Source organism: Ciconia boyciana, chromosome 23 (genome assembly GCF_034638445.1).
Source record: "Ciconia boyciana chromosome 23, ASM3463844v1, whole genome shotgun sequence".
In the NCBI taxonomy this organism is placed as follows: domain Eukaryota; kingdom Metazoa; phylum Chordata; class Aves; order Ciconiiformes; family Ciconiidae; genus Ciconia; species Ciconia boyciana.
The window spans coordinates 2,113,530-2,132,493 of record NC_132956.1 but is presented as its reverse complement, the minus strand read 5'-3'; the positions used below and the strand labels follow the sequence as shown (position 1 = coordinate 2,132,493).

Sequence of the window (18,964 nt, the reverse complement as noted above, 5' to 3'; positions counted from 1 at the left end):
CCAGCCACGCAGCTCGGGCTGGGGATGGCAGGCAGGCAGGGGAGGGCTGCTCCGCCGCCAGCCGAGCCCGCTGCCAACGTCACCCCGGGCAGCCTGGCTCTCTGCACCGTGGCTTTGCCATGGCTGCCAGCCTTCCCCTCATGCCACGTGCGATACCAGGATCTGGTCCAAATTTCATCAAGCCGCGAGGGGCGGATCCAACACCTCGCCCTCTGCAGCACCCCTTCCTCTGGGGACCATGCCTCCCCGCACCTTCACCTGCAGCAAGGCAGCAGCCCCGCTGGGTCTGGGCACCTCTCTGCGCCTTCAGCCCCTCGGCCGGCAGCTCTGCTCCCGCTGCCATTCCTGCCAACTGCCTTTTTGATCACCGTGCCACCAGCCTGCTCAGGAGATGCCCAGCGGGCACGGCAATGCTCCCAGCCTCCGCCTCTGCCCGTACCCTGAACTCGGAGCGAGTCACCATCCCGCTCCGGACCCCTTTTCCCCGTTCTCCCCCATCTGCTCTGCTGCCTTGAATTAAGGACTGCCCCTTGGTATGTATCTATACAGCATCCCGCATGTCTGAAAACTCCGGCATTTAATGACAAACACATCCTATAGAAGCAACAGGGTTTGATCACAAAGTCAAGCAGACCAAGCATAAACAGGGGTCGCAGATTTCAGCAAACAAAAACTGACGCCAGTCAGCAAACGGACCTGGGGTCACGTTATCCACCATCTCTTAGGATCACAACATCTGCCAGGAATTTGTGAAAATGTCTGCAGATCCCCAAAGAATTTAAGCCTGAATTGATTAACTGCCTAAAAATTCATCCTACAAATTGACGCACACGTTGTTCTCCCGTTTAAAATATTTCAGTCACCCAATTAAGGAGGAGAGCCACTAGCACGCTGCCGCACCAATGAGCCACAGAAAATGGAGAGTCAATGATACAAACCAAAGAATGGGTGAAAAACTCAGAAAATGATACGTTCAGGACTTCAGGGTGAATATTAATTTAATAAACTGCTTTGTTAACAGAATATTAAATTAAAAATTGGCAAGCCTCCCGATTAGCCCTACCAGTGAAGTAATACTGTGTCCCATCCCTCTTGGCTGCTCATGGCCTGACACCAACACCAGCACTGTAAAAATAACTGAAATACGGAGTGACAGAGAAGCTGGGGCATATTGTGTGGGAGAAGGGTATCGGATACTCCCGTGCCTAGCTGTTCCCTTTCATTTCTTTGTCAGAAATACAAAATCAGCTGAATGGAACAGCAAAAAAGAAACACCTTGGAGCATCTCTGTCAAATCCCATTTCTCCTTACCTCCAAGCAGCGAATCTCACTCTCATCTCGACACAGACTGACACCGTGAGATATTTGCAGTACATCGGTCCCGGGAATGGCCAACAATAAAGTTAATCATCGCTGTCCTACACTGGCCAAGGAAAGGGGCTGCTTATAGCCTTCGTCACTGCTGGGTGCAGCACGAGCACGGTAGGCTCCTTGCAAACAAGCCTGCTGTATATACTTTCCTTGGCCTCCTCTGCCTTTGAAATGGGATCGGTGCTGGAGGGCTGGGTAAGCCATCCCTTAAACTCTGCCTGCCGCCACGGGGCCTGACCTCTCTTTCTCTCTGCTGAGCGAGGAGGGGTCTGCTGAGCCACAGCAATAGCTGCTGCGGGGCTTTGGGCTGCCCCTCGGCAGGCATCGCTCTTGCTCCGTCGCTGGGTTGCTATCTGAAACACTCTTATAGATCTGCCTCTAAAAATAAAGAATAAGCTCCTGAAGATTAATGTGGCAGGGGAGAATCCCTGGACTTGGAGAAAACCCTTCTCGTATTGACCGCATAACAAGGGCAAAGCACGATCCAGGGATGACTTTCCAAAGGAGTCTGATGCCAGCAACCTGTGCCTTGGCTGCTCCTCTGACTTTCTGCGGCACCAGGAATAAAACAAAACTAAACAAAAAGAGCTGAGAGAACCCAAAAAATAAATATGTATTTTATTAATTTTCCCTGCTATATCTAGGTCTCTGAACTGCTGTGTGCTGCTCTCTGTGCCAGAAACCAGAGCAGCTATTTGATTTAATGTCAACTTTTTTGCTGTCTCCCGCGAGGGGTAGTTGCAGAAGAAAGAGAGAGGGGGAAACAAGGAAGAAAGAGAGAAAGAACCGAGTGCCAATTATCAGCTGCTGCCACCGGAGAGCTCAAAAAAAATATATATAAAAAAAAAAATCTCACTTTGTGGCTGATCACTCCTTATTAAGTCACAGCAAGATGTTCCAGCCCAGGCTGTTTTGTGCACCAACACCACCCGGGAGCCCGCGGGGCACAGGGCTGGGACAGGACTCCAGCCGTAGGTTTCCCAAGAAATGGCTAAATCCTGGCACAGGACAGCCAGCCTCGGCACTGCTGGCATTGCCCACAGCCCATCTCTTTGCTGGCTGCTGCGGGGAGGAGCGGGCACGGCTCTGATCACCAGACGTGTATTTTTGGAGCACCGCGAAAAGTCATTATTGATGGCTGAGGCAGAAGACGCTTTCCCAGCGACTCGTCAAACCACCGGGGAAATTAAGACGGCTTCCTTTTCCGATATGAGTTATTGCCTCCGCAAACACAGCCAGATTTAAAGCAATTTCCTGTCAAGTATATTCATTATGGCTGGAGGAATCCCTGAAATTTTCCTGGAGCTGTGAAATCCTCCCCTTGCCTTCATCCGCTCGCTCCAGCGAGATGCTGGCGGAGCCGCGGGCGCAGCCGATGGGGCAACTGTGTTCCCGCCGCCGGCCGAGGCCAGGCTCTGCAGCACAGCCAGGACCCAAAGGGACACGGGATGGAGGTGACTCACGACATGGAGAACAGGGGTAGCCTTTTACTTGTGGCTGCTGATCTGGCCTACATTAACACACACTTTTCCCCCTTTTTCTTTCTGCCATTTCCCAGCACGATCTTGGGTGAGGTGCTTAATCCATTCTTGAGCTGCTTCCCCCCGCTGTGAAACACAAACGCTGCTGCTCCATCCAGGCAGACATGGATGCTGCGAGGATAAAGCCCATAAATACCTGCAAGATATCTCAGGCACGTGAGGGTGAAGGTCACACAGGCACCCTGGCTGCAGAGGATGGGCTGCCATCAGGAGGGGGACCAAGCCTTGCTGGCCAGCCTGACGGCTCCAGGGGCAATTCACGGCACCGCCCATCCAAGGGGTACGCTTCTTCACTAGGTCTTTAATGCTTTACTCGCCACGATAATACCACAGCTCATGGGAGCAAGGACCCTAAGTACTGTACATGTAAGAAATCAGGCTCCTGCTCATAAGAGCCTAAAGTCCAGTAAGGTGACTTAAGGAGCTGCATCTCTGCTCCTCCAGACCCTGCTGTACCTGAGCTGGTGCCTCCTCTTCCCTGCCTGGATGCACAGGACGCTGCTTGGTACCAGCAACGTGCACACGATGGAGAGCTCCAGTTTTTGTGCCATTCACCTCCCTGCCACGACGCTGCCCTGAAGCAGCCCCGCACAGGACTGGCAGCGGGGGCTAAACCTCTGTGCTGAACTGCTCAGGCATCTCTGCACACACAGGTGAGAGATGCAAGAGCTCGGTCAGGCGGATGCAGGCAGGGCAGGGCAGGAAGGAGGCAGCTGGATGGCAGAGGTGACAGTGTAGTCTAACAGGGTAGTCTAACAGGAGCTGGTGGAAGGCCAGGGCTTACGGAAAGTTGATAAGGGGGACTCAGGATGGAACGTGGAACGTCTAAACAAGAATTACTGTCCTTGGGAGTAAAGCACATCCTGGAGAAGTATGTGAGCTAATTAAGATGTTTTGGGAACCATCTGAAACAACTAGCAGAAGCGTGATAAGAAGCACCCTCACGCGAACTATCGCCACTATAATACTAAAAGTCCCACGCCTCGAGCTGGAGACCCCGGCCCAAGCAGAGACCCCTCACCTCTGAGCGTGTGCAGAATATTAAAGTAGCACTGTAGCTTTAAGCTGAAATAAGAGAAATGTAGACCAATGGAAAACTGCTTTGTGTAATTACTTATGCCTATGCATAACTAGACTGTATAAATACTGTACCTGCGTGACCGAACTTTGTGCTAGCTTTGTGGAGCTACCACCTAGCACCCATCTCTGCGCAGACATGAAATAAAACGCCTCTGCCCTGGGTGTATATTGGCGTCTCGCACACCGGGGAAACGACCTCACACTTGTGGGATACCAACAGTGCTGGCTTGATCACCTGCTCTCAGCCAAGCCAGGGGAAGGGGGGACTGCTGGGGCTGGGGCAAGGTAAGAGGTTATGAGTGAGACAGACACATCAGAGGTAACAGCTCTCTTGGATCCAGTTTAAGACCCTGTTCAACCATCCATGGAATCATACAGTAGAGTTAACCCTGTGTCCTGGAGACAGGCGAGGAAATGGATGGGTCATCCAAAGTCCCCCGTGGAGAGCAGCGTTCTCCTTCCAACGCCAGCACCCCGGTCCCACAGAGCCCCCGGATGCTACCAGCAGCACAGCTGTGCAGCCCCGTCTCCTCCCCGTCCCCCTGTGTTACCTGCGCAGGAGCAGTTTGGGGTGGTTCTTGTTTTCCAGGTTCTTCTCGATGAGGTCTGAGAGCAGCTGCTTCAGCACATCGGTGGCGTACTCCAGCTTGCCTTGCAGACCCGTCATGATGAGAGAGGCCACGTTGCCGCGATCACGCATGGAGAAGCTGCGCTGCAGCTCCAGCGTTCGGATGAAGGTCAGCAGGAAGACTTTGTTGTTGATCAGCTGAGCGAAGAGCTTCAAGGCCTTCTCCACACTCTGCTGCCCGTTCCCTTGGACCTGTGGTGGAGGAGAGCACGACCATCAGCCGAGGCATGGGAGGACAAGGGACCGCAGGGCAGCCCTGCACTGCCGCAGGTCATTCTGCCAGCACTATGGGTGGGGTGAATGCTTTAACCTGGGGTGCACAAGCCAGCACCCCATCTCTCAGGGTCTCAGCATCCCCAAACGTGGTCTCTGGCCAGTCCTAAACAAGCATCACTCTTTCTGTCCTCCCCCAGCGCTTCAGCACGGCTCGCTTTAATCATTGCTCCGAGCTGTACTCTGCATGCCATAAAGCTGCTGCTTTGAGGCTAACAGCCCTATAAATGACATACAATTTTGCTTGTTCTGCACAAAAAGTGACACTCTTGTAAGTAAATTAAATACTAATTTAGACTATTGCTTTATTATGGGACAAGCGTAAAAAATTAATTGAGGCTTTCAGCCAGTTGCAGATTCAAGTAATTCATTACAAGTGAAAATGATGAACTACATTAAGCAACTCTTTACCAAACATCTTGGAGACTTATGTATTGGTTTTACTAACGTTACATAATTAAGCAACTGTGTAATTGGCAACACATTTATCACTTCTGCAATTCTGTTTTTCATGAGTAAAACAAATAAAAAGCACTCATATTTGTTTGCTAGAGGATCAGCTTATTTGGCAATTTAAACAGCGAACATAATGCGTGGGACTGGAAAACTCAGGGCATGGGAACGGGCTGGGAGAGGCTGGTCCAAAGCCTGCTGAGCTTTACCAACACCACGGCAACTGCTCAGTGGCGGTGGCCCACTGGAAGGGAATCTAATTCGATGCATTACGCTAAGCTGTGCTTGCCTGGGAAAGCAATGCTTGCCTGGAGCACAAGCAATCAAGACTTCTTCCTCTTACATCTCTGGCTGAAGATCTGGGCCACCCCCCGGTCGGTGTGAAGGCAACGGGACTTTCAGGAATTACTGGAGCAATGCCAGTGTCCAAGAGGGAGCGCTGAGGCCGGGACCTCCAGCATCCCGGGTGGAGGATGGCAGCCCCACGCTCGGTGGCAGATAATGTTTCTTGAAGCACCATCATTTTTTTTTTTTGCACTCTCACAGGTGAGCAGGGCCCATCTGCAAGGCGATCTGATGGACCCTTGTCTGTTAACTATTCTCCTAAATCCTCAGTGAAACCCTTATGTATATATTTACGCATACTGGTGGAAAAACCAGGGAAATGGAAGTGCTTGCGCACAGGCAAGCGGGAGGCCGGCCGTGCCTGGGCTCGGCGCTTGCCCTCCTGTGGACACGCCATGGAAGAGCAGCAGCAGCAGGATGCTCCAGGCAGGATGCTCCCAGGCACACAGCCTTCCCCTGCACCGCAAGGTGATTAAGGAGGACTTTAAAAAGACACCGATAACTTATCTGGCATGCTTTGCTGCTGGCCTATAGCAATACAAAACCCCATAAAATAAAACTAAAGCAACACTGGGGAGAAGAAACCGAACGGGATCAAGCAATGTGCGATGGAGATAAAACACCAGTGCCTTATTTAAAAAGAACTCGGGGCTCATCCTGCTAACCCCAGCGCCTCTAATAAGATTTGGTGTGGAAGGCATAAAGGCGCTTTGGGGTTTCACGCTGGCTTCCCCGAGGGCTCAGGGAAACTTCGAAGGGCCGGGGCACAGCCTGTTCGTTACCTCCAGCTCCCGCAGGACAGGATGGTCCTCGATGCCAGGGAAAAGGACCCTCATGGCATACGTCCGATAGTCGAGGTACGGGATCCCGGAGCGATCCAGGTCGCTGGTTAATTCATTGATGTCTGTCTGCAGCTCTGCAAAAGCTATTCGGGGAGAACAGAACAAGACAGAGAAACACACGTGAGCTCCGGGAGCCGAGGCTGCGGGGCAGAGGCTTCGGGGAGGGCTGGCTGCTGCTCTCCCTGGGGGCACGGCAGCAACCGTAAAGGGGCCAGCTCAGGAACCCGATTCAGAGGAGAGCTTGCCAGGTAGCTCAGGCAGACCCTCGCCCTTGGAGACTGTCTCAGCAGCCGAGAGCGAGAGAGCACGCACTGCACAGAGCAGATGACGAGAACAAAAGATGCTTATTAATTTGTATGCAGTTCACACCTGTGTATACACACCTAAACCACCTTTAAAGGCTGCAGATAGAAACGAGGATCTATGTTCATAACTCGGTACCTCCCATATTTTCCTTTCTTCTTCTTCTCCTCCCCTATCAACAGTTGCCAAAATAATCAAATCTGATGCAGATCAAATCCAAGCAGAAACTGCCTGCTGCAGGGGTCAGGAAGGAATTTATTCTTCCTCTCGTAACATAACATCACCATGTTATACAGCTCTATGTGTGTCCCTGTGTTCATTCGCCGAAGTATGAAATGTGGGCTCAGTAAGGACTCTGTACCCCGGCTAGGCTGTGCCCAGGCTGAAGCTGTGGTCTTTCCTGAATATATCTCATTTTTTGTCCTGTGCTTTCAAGGCTATCCTTTTAAAATCAGCTGAACAAATCCAATGCAACACTCTATATATACAGAGGTCACACTGTGAAATTTGCAGCTTTCTATTTATTTTTCTTTGATTCACTAAGCTCCCTTCCAGCTGAAGGATGTACGAAACAAGAGCAGCAGCCCTCCCCAGAACGCTTTTTGTCTCAACCCACCAGCTACAGAAACGACTGCCCACCTCCACCCTCGCTCCCCTGCAGAGACGCCAGGCTCAGCCGCCTCGTTGCAAGGGACAAGACTTGTGGGTGTTGAAATCTGCAAGCGGCAGGTCTAGCTGCTCCAAATAACACACAAGATTTCCCAGAAGCAAACGCTTGAGGAGCTTCTTCCTATCCCTCAGACCTGCTCCAGCTGCTCTGGGCTCACATCTTAGAGACTGGAGGAGGGATTGGATCACCTTTCCAGCCCTACTGCCTTCCATCTGGGATACGTGCTGTTTCTTGGGAGTCCGAATCTTCTCCACTCCCTACCTCACTCAGCCTTTTTAAAAGCCCTTCACTAAAAGGCCATTAGACAAGAGGGCATATTGTGCCGGGCACCCCGGGGCTCGCACCGTCCTCACAACGCGATCCAGGCATGTCGCTTAAGCAGGATCAAGCTCTAATCCTATTCTCTGCACATTAGGCAGCAGAGCCGTGTCTGCTGCTGACACGCTTGTCGCTGCCCACCCTCCCACGCAGCCTCGCAGGGCACGCACCCTGCTCCTCTGCAAAAAATCGGGTGACTGGGGTGGCTCTGGTGGGGAAAGCTGGGGACCAGAGCACGGGGCTGCAGCACGCAGAGGGTGCCCAGTCCCGGGCAGTACTGACCCTCCTTGCACTCCAGGGCCACCCGGGACTCCAGATTGTCCATCTGCATCTGCAGCCTCTTGAGGGTCAGGTCGTTCTCTCGGGACTTGCGCTTGTAGGCGATGAGGACGATGATGACGATGATGAGGAGCAGGCTGCCTCCGGCTGCAATGCTGACGATGGCTGGCAGGGTCAGGAGGCTGTCTGAGATGATGCTCACCGAACCAGGGGAGAAGACGATACCACCAACACGCACCTACAAAGCACAACGGAGGTAACCAGCAGCTTCAGGTAAGGGCGTCAGCCTGCCCCAAAGCCCCGTCCTTCCTGGCCAGGGCCCACACCACACGGGCTGTACAGACCCCTAAGGAAGCACTCAACTGCCTCTCTTTCAGCCGAGACTATAGCAACTCCGATTGCCTCCAAACACAGAGGGTGCAGCTTATGTGAATACAGGGAGGCTTCAAGTCATGATAAATGTGCCAGCCCTTCACTATCTGGGCTTTGTTCTTATTATCTGATGGCTCCATTTGACTTTCATTTTATAGGCTTTCAACTCCCTTTTGTAAACCGTGGACATTAGCAACCCGGTGATAATTTCCCTGACAAGAAACCAGAGCGACTGCAAAGAGAGAGCAGAGAAGGAAGAGAAAGCCCCATGTGAAAGCTACAGAGCAACCACGCTGGAGGTTAATGCCGGGACAGGCTTTTCCTGGATGTGCCCTGGCCACAGATGCAAGCAGCTCTCAGGCAGGTTGCACTTCTGTGAATCACGCTGTGATAATCTGAATATGTTTTGGATGCTGAACTTAAAGGGAAATAAATCACAATTACAATCTCATTTGGGCTCTACTCAAGCACTTCGGCAGCTGCGTGCTTGGTCTGTGAGTGGATCAGAGGAAGCAGAAACGCCCAAAACCAAAGCAGAAGACATCGACTGTTATCCTGGGCGAGGCCGTTGATCCAACCAGTCCAGCGTTCAGATGTCCCTAGCTGCTTCTGCTTCGGGAAAAGGCAAAACTTTTCCATCCACTTAGCAGATCAGGTCTGGCTACAAGGACTGATAAAATCCCTTCCTATCCTACAGGAGGGAGAACACAGGAGGGAGAACTGAAAATGGTCTCCCCTCGTACTGAAGGAAGAGCAAGCAGCAGCAGAGAAAGGATGGTACCTGGTGCTGAAGGCAGAAATATTTGTTCCTTCTAGAAGGCTCTGATAGTAGAAGGTGAGTCTCAAGGAGGAAATAAGAAGTTTCTCCATGCTAATCCACATCAATATTTTAAGCTTCCAATTACACAGCCATAAAGATCTAAAATCCTACCGACCCTTGGACAAGAAATTGCACTCAATACCTGAGTGAGTCAGGGAGATGATGGAGGAGGAGAAAGGATGGGAGGGAGGGAAGGGATGCTGACAGGAGCGTTTGGTCCCTCACCATCACTTTGTGCTGTCCGGTGAGATTTGGCGGCTCGCACAGCAGCTGGGTCTCGGAGACGGTGACGGTGCAGGGTGTTTCTCCGATCAGCACGGTGTAGTTGAGCTTTGCTCCTCCAGGAGCGGGTGGGCACAGGTTTCTGCCCTAGGGACAAGGGGAGAGAAGACTGTACAAAGATGCAACGCATTTCTCTGATTTTCATCTTGTTCCCAGCTTGGGCAAACGACGGGAGTCCATCTAGTGTACCCCAATCTCCAAAGGGGATACAAAACTCCTCTCTCTTGGATTTTTTTGCTGCTTCCCCCTGGGTGAATAAGAGTCTCCTTACCTTCAGGATGATGGGTGACCCCGGCTTCTGCTCCAGCACCCCAGTAGGGCTTAGGAGTTCAAACGTCGGGTTGGGGTAGTATATGAACTTGGTGTCGTTGTAGACCAGCAGGGACTGCACGTTGTTAAAGATAAACCCAAACTCATCCGGCCGCTCGACGGCGTCCAGGCCGGGCCGGTACTCGGAGGTGAGGGGGGGGGCGAGGCAGGCCAGTGCCGTGGCGTTCACCACCTTGCAGACCTGCGGGAAGGCGATGATTTGAAAGACGGCAGGGAAAACTTCACCCTGACCTGGACAATGATGTTCTGATTCCTTACATACTCCCTGAAAAGTCCAGTGGCTTCAAGTTTAGCTGGAAGTATTTAATCCAGGTTTGATGCATTGCAGCCATAGTTTGGGGGAATTTGCTTCCCTTCCGGCCAGCACGAAGGCACCGGTGCAGAGAAAGCGAGCTTCAAAATGAGCAGTGTTTTAAAGGAGCTAGAGGCTCACGTAGCAGATCACTGAGCCCTTTTTCTGTATTTTTTCTTTTCTTTCCAGTCGCATCCTCTTTGGCAATGCTGGCTTTGAAACAACCCTTAGCGAATACCTGGTCCCTGCTACAAATTGGTGATTAGAGGCAATTCCCTAATGCCAGCGAGGGAGAGGAACGATCATCTGACGCTCGGAGGTAACATGAGGGTCATCTCCCGCCGGGCTGAGGACACCCACAGCTCCTCCAGCCCTGGAAGCAGGGAGCTGGCTGATTTATGAGACTCTTGCCTTATAAAGCAGCAAGAGCCCAACCGTTTGGCCTCCCTCCGTAAGTGGAAGATTTAATTTCACTCAATTTTGTGTCTTCAGAATTATTTTTGTAGCACTATAACTGCAACTGCTAACAACAAAATTAGATGTCTTTTTAAAAAGAGCTCAGATGAAAAAGGTCTTCAGAGGGGAAGGGAGAAAGCGAATAGGAAAAGACTGCTAAGTGATTTGCCCTTTCCAAGATAATACAGATTCAGTCAGAAAGATCACTGCATAGAAACAATATTTTTCAGTTTTACTTGGTCAAAATAATCTCTGCAGGTCCTGGAGGTCCAATTCTTATTTGTAGCAAACAAGAACATTGCTTAGTTCCCGTTTAGCTGAGGATTCACTTCAGTTTCTCACTCTTGGACTGAAAAAATACAGATAGGGGAGGGAGGTGGCATTCCAGGTTAATCCCAAACTCTGCTACCAACTCCTTGCTTCGGGAACATCAGGGTGATAGGAGGGAGGAGGGGAAGGAGGCATAAAAATAACACCCGACTTCACCAAAATACCCGGAGCCGCACGCCCAGCATCCTTCGCACGGCGAGGAGGGCGCAGGGAAGCAGGACCTGGCCTTACCGCAGTGATCAAGCTGCAAAAGCGGCCTGCAAGCTTCTTGTTCAGAAGCGGTTCCCCTCTCTGCTTCCCTCCCCGGGCTGGTACAGGCTTGCCAGGCCCAGAGCTGTGGGAATAGGAGGTTTATTTATAGAGAGGCAGCTAGGGAGAGACTAGTTAAACATAGCAGCCTCATAGCTGGCAGGTCTCCGTGCCTAGCTCTGGGCTTTTACAGCAAGAGCAGGACTAAAATGGGAAGCGAGGAGCAGCTGGGGATGATGGGGACAGCTACGCTTGGACTTCCCATCATAATGTGCTTGCACAGCTGAGCTAGGTACAGGGAAGGGAAGGATGCTGGGGAGAGGAGAGCTCTCGGGGCTTAGGGGCTCTGACAAAAGGGGGAATTTCAGGAGTGAAACAAGTTTATCTATCTGACCCAAGACAGAATTTGAGGTGATGGAGATGACCTAAAATGGAGTCCTCCATTTCTAGCTTTGAAAACTCCTTGGCAGTTACTGAGTTGCTGAGGAAGCAATTTCCCATTTGTGTGTGTCAACACCCTTCTTTCCAGGGTCCCCAGGTTTTGCTGCTAACAGTTTGGGTAAGTCTAGGGCAATACCCCCTTTCAGCAGCTTTTGCCACAGCAAGTCTCACCATGCAGAGAGCACCGGCACCAGTAACCGTACGTAGGCATCTGGGGGGGACCCGCTGTGCGGCAGCGCACAGGAATGCTCCCAGGCACAGCCCGGCCGTACCGTGCTGACAGCAGCTACTTACGTTGACAAACTCCTTGCCATTGTACTTGACACGGATCCTCGGCTCCTGGATCACATCTAGGTTGGAGCCGGTGACCGTCAGAGGCGTGTGTCCGCTGCGGAGAACCAGGAGACACCTGATTAATGCATCGGGCAGGAGGGGCTGGGGCTGTGCAGAGAGATTGTGCTTGACAAGAAGGATGCTTGTTGATCTCAGAAAGATGTTTTCTGCAGAGACTTCAGGCACCAGGCGACAGCGTGGATTAATACCCACTCCCCGAGTCGCTGGGGAGTGGTGTCTCACACGTTAGCTAGATTCCCTACTCTCAGCTGCACCCTCTCCCACCAAACAGCATTGCAAGGCAGCAGGATGGGAAATGGGACCAAACAAATCAACTGAGCTGAGACTAAATATGTAAGACAATAAATTAGTCACGGTGTTTAATGATTTACATAGTGATGTTTTTAAGGAACACGATAAATGGTACGTGCAGTGAAGGAACGGACGTGCACTTGCATCTGGACTGCAGCCACAGCACGTTGTCGCCCAGAGCTGGGGAGGGATGAAGAGCAGCCGGTGCCATCAGGGCCAGGGAGGACACAACCCCCCCAGGCTACAGTACCCCCATTCTCCTACAGCCAGTGCCCCTGAGCAAAGTCTTTCACTCTTGGTTTCTTCTTTCATGTGTTAATTGGAGCAGCACAGCCCAGATTCACCCGGGTCTCCAGCACCTCTACAGCAGAGCCCAGCCGGTCCCTTAGGCCCCCTCTGTTAGCAGTCCTGACCGGCCCATCTAACCCATCTCACCCCAAACCAGGTGCCATCTTCACAGAATCACAGAATCGTAGAGGTTGGAAAAGACCTTTAAGATCATCGAGTCCAACTGTAAACCTAACGCTACCAAGCCCCCCACTGCACCATGTCCCTAAGCACCTCTTCCAAACGGCTTTTAAATACCTCCAGGGATGGGGACTCAACCCCTTCCCTGGGCAGCCTGTGCCAATGCTTGAGAACCCTTTCAGTGAAGTCAATTTGGGCTCAAAGCAAACATCTCGCACAGCCTGCTGCGAGACACTTACTTCTTTCATGGACAGTTTTAAAAAATAATTGGAATTTGAAATGAATAGCTGTGTTACAGCCCTTGTGAGCACAACCATTAAAATAACACCAGGGGACAAGCATGGCCCGGGGTTTTTAGCAGCGACGACGTCACGGTGATGTGACAGCGCCGGCCGCCCCGTTCCTAGCAGCGAATCTGGGACAAACAGTACATTTTGATTAGCATCAGCTTTTTCCTTTCTTGGTGGTTGCTGGTTTTGTTTTATTCCAGGACTACAAGAAGGAGCCTTTAATGAGCAATTGTGCACTTCTTCAGCAGATGGAAGTGATCTTGGGGCTTTATTCGTGCTCCCAGAATCTTGGTGCAAACTGCTACTGCTGTAATTGCCTTGATAAATACAACTACTTTAGTAACTCTGGACCTGATTTTCGGTAAATGCAAACGCCCAGCACTGACAAATCCATGACGCTGGGTGGGACGTGCGTTTCCAAATTGACCCTCTTTTGCCCTCACTGAGCGTATGCTGAGAGAGAAGACCCAGACCGGGCAAGCTGGCTCCTCTCCCCCTGTTGAGGACCCGCTGTCGGAGCCTTGCGTTACCTGGCAATGCTCCACTCAGGTTCGATGTGCTGCACCTTCGGATCGTCGATGTACTCAAACAGCAAGGTCTGCTCCAGCTGAGCCCGGTCGACGCTGACGGAGACATGCACAGCCCCCAGGCCGTGGGCTGATGGGGCCGACACGCAGACGATCTCGTTCATGGATCGCCTGCGCAAGAGAGAAGCCGGGGAAGCGTTAACGGGCGGTCATGGCGTGGGGGCAGAAAACGACCCTTTGTCCTGGCGCTGCCCCGCACTAAAAGGCTGAGCCATCGGTCAGCCCCAGACTCTGACACCTGCGAAGGGGATGAGCTCTGGAGACGGGCAGGAGGGCTTCGCTGCCACGGGAAGGAGGGAACGGAGCTCCATGCGGGAGGGGACTCTGCCTGCCCACCAAGAGCGAAGCGCAGGCTCCCTGAAATTACTCTTTGTGCCAAGCTGCAGCCTCCCGCATCCCTCTGTGAACCCGCTGCCTTCTGTTGGGCGTGTGAAAACAGATGGCTGCTTTTTAAATGGGATGCATAAGCTCACTCAAAAGCCAAATTCTTCCCCTCCCCACCCCACTGCACACACGGGCCCTTGTGAGCGGCATAATGGAGCCCGCGAAGCCCCCGCCGGGGAAGGGCGATGCCACCGTCACCGCTGCCTTCCGGCTTTGTCTGCCCGTCAGAGCAGGGGTGACCTCGGCCTCGGCGCTGGCTGGCCAGACACAACAGACCATCTGCTTCCATCAGAGCCCCGGAGAAGGTCGAGGCGGCAGGGTAGCGAGGTGCTGTCAAAGCACAAAGGCGCCGGTGGGCGGATGGATGGAGAAGGGGAATGAGATCTGAGCAGTGCCGCTCCCGCTGCCGGGAGAGAGCTGCAAGGAACCGCACAGCTCTGCGGCGAGCCTGGACCCTGTTCCTACAAAAAGTGCTGGAGTGACATCCCTGGAAGGCCAGTGCCCCTGCACGGCCGCCCACAGGTCGTCCCGCCTGCCCAAACCTGCCCCCGGCTCGCCAAAAAGGCCACGCTGTTTCCGTGGCTCATTTAGCTTTGGCTTCTCAGAGGGGAGAGGGCAGGCAGGTCTTCAGTACCTCGCTGCCAGTTTGGCAGTTAAATCAGAACCTGGCACTCCTGAAGGTCCAGGCTTCACCATCCTCACCCTCCTCCGAGGCTGCACAGCTCGCAGAGGTGCCTGAAGAGCTGAGGCTCGAGCGCAGCCGTGCCCCTGCTCTGCTTCCAGCAAAGCTCCCGTGCCTCTACGTGGGCAAGGGGATGCTGTGTGGTCCCCTTCTCAGGGCCCTTTCACACTCCCCACCCTCCCTGAGGAGTACGGGCACATCACTCAGCACTGGGCATTTCAGGGGGTATCAAACAGCGGGTACCACAACGTTCCCAGCTCACACCTTGGCACGCCTGTCCACCACAACCGAGGGAACAGAAACAACCTCCTAAAATATCTAAAACAAATTGGACCTGACTCTTTCTATTGCTGCAATTACGTGTCTACCCCTTCCCGCTCTCCTCCTCCTCCCTCCCTCATCTTATTCTCACTCTCCACCTAGGTTTAATTTAACCACGAAGGCATCCTTGCGTGAGGAGTGCGTTTCTCCACCCTCCTCGCTGATTCTCGCAGTGTTCCCGTGCATGCCCATGCAGCTGAAGAGCTGCCTGCTGCCTGCTCTGCCGCCCCGCGCCGGCGCAGCCGCTCAGCCCTGCCAGGCTCCACCGCGCCTGCTTAGCTCTGGCGTGAGATCCAGAGTGACGCATCGCTGCTGGCAGAGCTGCTCTCAGCTCCCTGTGATCAGTTAATTAGCTTTCTGTGCTATTATTATGTCGTCATGGTGAATCTACCCACTCCTCCGATCAGAGAGGGGAGAATGGGGGAAGCTGTAATTAGAGTGAATCTCATTAGAAACTGCTTCATCTAATCAGGCTCCCCCACACCCTCGAGTACAATTGAAGTTCATTGCCTCAAAACAGTCCAAGCAAAACAAAGTGCACAGCGTGACCCCACATGAAGGATGGTGCCATTCATATACTGCCGCTTGCTTTGTTTAAGTTTCTGCTTGCCTGCTGTAATTAGAACATACAGAGAATTCAAAACTCTTCCAGCTTTTGCAGGTCAGTATCTGCAGGTTGCCTGAATATAACCGTGTATTTAAGGGATTACATTTCAGGGCTGCTTCTGCTCTCAGGCCAGCTTGCAGGCTGCTCCTGCTACTGGCAGTGCCGTTGCCCGTGTGCATCTGAGGAAGCAAACTGGCATCTTTGCTTCGGATACAGGAAGAAATGTTGATGGATCGGTTACAGTGCTTAGCACTTGGAGAACTGATCTGCACTTGAAGACCTCGGCATGTCCAGGCCTCCCGAAGCACCGCTCTGGGATGGACATAGGATAAGCACTGCTAATATCCCAACAGCTCCCACGTCTGAATGCCCACAGCTCCCGTATCGGAGAACCTCTCAGTCTTCCAGATGAGAAATTCACCTCCAGGGGTCTTTACTTTCCCAGAAACTTCCTCGGTTCCCCCTGGGAAGCCTGAGCGAGGATCTGACAGGCAGAATCCCTTTGCACATCACACCGCTTTGCTTAGGTTCCCACACAGGCTGCGCCCACGCTATGAAATGCATACTGCCAGCTGCCTCGGGGCACCTATGTACGTTTGGTACAGGGCACAGATGTGTACGTGATGCACACAGATGTACACTGTATGTATCTTTTTTTAACTAAGCCCCAAGAAAACCCATTAAACCCTGCAAATGTCAACCCTCTGTTTACACTGCTGGGTAAAAAGCAAATTTGCCATAGAAATCCCAGAGGCGATCGATGGCTGCGCAAGTTTCTCAGCAGAAGGTGTGTGCAGATCCTGGCTTTGCTCTGCCACGCAGAAGCCCACCCCTCGCTCAGACCACTTCTAGGAGGTCGGGGTACCTGCAGCAGTGGTTGCAATAAAAGTAATGCAAGCTGTTGATCTGTGAAAAGAGAAACTAGGTGTTTCTTATAGATGTTACATTTTCTTCAGATAACCGGGCTGGGGCAGGTCCTGATGACTACCATAAACATTTTACAATTGCAGTGATGCTTGCCCGAGATTTTTGGACCAGTTAACATTGTAACTGCATTAAAATGAAATAATGGACAGCACTAATACTGATGCAATCCCTCCCTTGCCAAGCAAGGCTCAGTCACAGTAAGTGAGAAGATGGTTTCATGTAATAAAAGAGGGAATGGGAGCCTCCAGGGGTTCCCAGATGAATCTTTGCCATGGCTGCATGTTCAGCTCCAGCAGATACATGGTGCTGCAGCCCTGAGAACCAGGACGTGCACGGCAGGAGCCTGTGCTGGCCTGGCTCGGCCCCTTACCCGTAGAATTCGCAGGTCTGGTTTCCCAGGAGCACCGACACGCGGCTGCCGGCTCCCAGGTAGTGCCCGGAGATGGTCACCATCGTCCCTCCCGACTCCGGACCACGGCTGGGATTCAGAAAACTCACCGCTGGAGTCTGGAGAAAGAAAAGGACAAACTCAGCGCTCCTGCCTGCTGCGAGGGGAGCCGTCAGCAAGCGGCTGCCCAGGGGCCGTGCCAGCCGGAGAAGCACCTTCCCCCGAGCGTCTTCATGCTTTGGCTGAGTGGGGATATCGTTTTTAAAATGGAAAAGCAAAACAGGGATGCGTCCCGGACATCTGACAAATCTCCTGCTAAATTTTCGAACACAGCTCTGAAAGAGAGACGCGCCTCAACAAAACGATTGCAAATTCAGCCTCGGCAAAATTATGTATTTACCTTCATCTTTTTTCTTAAACAAAGGTAAGCTGTTTGCACCGCAGTTCCAAAAACTAAATATATCCCAAGCTAAGTGAACTGCCACAACGGACACGTGAACCCAAATGTTTAAAGTTTGCCAGTGTGGTAGAGCATCAAAAAACCCCACCAGGGTCTGGTAACGGGAAATACTGCACAACTTTAACAAAAGGCAGTACCATCCGCTCCAGCTTAATATGAACCACCAGTGACAGCACTGTGGGGGCAGAGCCCATTTCCCGTTGCTGATGGAAAGACATCCTTGGTGGGCAAACTTAGATCCCACTTGACATTTTACTGGTGACATTATTGCAGCAATGCCACCTCTTTATCCTGCCTTGCACCACAATAGCTATTTATCCCCCTTAATAGAACTCGCAGAAAGCAGGTACCTTTTTATTTGTTTTCAATCAGTGGATATTACCAAATTGTTTTACTAATGCTTTCACGTTACCCTCTTTATGACTCTCATCTGCAAAGGCTGGCAGCCTCCCAGCTCCACTCCCCTGGTACCACCTGCCTGGCAGCTGGGTGAGTTCGTCCGGTTTTCTCTCCTGTTTTCAGAATGCAACATGTGTTTTCTGGGTGCCACTGCATTTGCCGAAGCAGCTTAGACCAAAAGCCTCTTTGACCCTGACTCCTGAATAGACCAGAGAAAAATACACAATCCACCCTGTTGTGGGTAATTATGGAATAATATTACAGGAGGGAAAGATTCGTCCTTCAACTGCTCGTGGTCAGCTCACAGCTCTTATCCTAGCTGGGGTCAGGAGTTGGACTCAATGATCCTCGAGGGTCCCTTCCAACTCAGGATATTCTATGATTACCCCAGCTAATGGCAATACTAGACAATATGAATTGTCACCCTCAGTAAGTTTGCAGATGACACCAAGCTGCGTGGGAGTGTTGATCTGCTGGAGGACAGGAACGCTCTGCAGAGGGACCTGGACAGGCTGGATCCATGGGCTGAGGTCAATTGTATGAGGTTCAACAAGGCTCAGTGCAGGGTCCTGCACTTGGGCCACAGCAACCCCATGCAACGCTACAGGCTTGGGGAAGAGTGGCTGGAAAGCCGCCCGGCAGAGAAGGACCTGGGGGTGTTGGCCGACAGCCGGCTGAATATGAGCCAGCAGTGTGCCCAGGTGGCCAAGAAGGCCAATGGCATCCTGGCTTGTATCAGGAATAGCGTGGCCAGCAGGACTGGGGCAGTGATCGTCCCCTGTACTGGGCACTGGTGAGGCCGCACCTCGAATGCTGTGTTCAGTGTTGGGCCCCTCACTCCAAGAGAGACATGGAGGGGCTGGAGCGTGTCCAGAGAAGGGCAACGGAGCTGGGGAAGGGTCTGGAGCACAAGGCTGATGGGGAGCGGCTGAGGGACCTGGGGTTGTTCAGCCTGGAGAAGAGGAGGCTGAGGGGAGACCTCATCGCTCTCTACAACTGCCTGAAAGGAGGGTGTGGAGAGGTGGGGTCGGTCTCTTCTCCCAGGTAACAAGTGACAGGACGAGAGGAAATGGCCTCAAGTTGCATCAGGGGAGGTTTAGACTGGATATTAGGAAATTTTACTTCACTGAA

General features: G+C 52.4%; 1 protein-coding gene across 1 annotated transcript in view; it reads right to left on the bottom strand.

Moving 5' to 3' along the window:
* PLXNA2 (plexin A2) overlaps positions 1-18,964 on the bottom strand; it is a 177,748-nt gene that overhangs the window by 15,892 nt on the left and 142,892 nt on the right. The window contains exons 15-22 of the mRNA XM_072844595.1: positions 16,957-17,093; positions 13,609-13,776; positions 11,970-12,063; positions 9,849-10,088; positions 9,521-9,664; positions 8,107-8,341; positions 6,474-6,616; positions 4,544-4,812 (exon numbers count right to left, since the gene is read on the bottom strand). Coding sequence (XP_072700696.1) covers positions 4,544-4,812; positions 6,474-6,616; positions 8,107-8,341; positions 9,521-9,664; positions 9,849-10,088; positions 11,970-12,063; positions 13,609-13,776; positions 16,957-17,093 — 1,430 coding nt within the window. The remainder of the gene's footprint in view (positions 1-4,543; positions 4,813-6,473; positions 6,617-8,106; positions 8,342-9,520; positions 9,665-9,848; positions 10,089-11,969; positions 12,064-13,608; positions 13,777-16,956; positions 17,094-18,964) is intronic.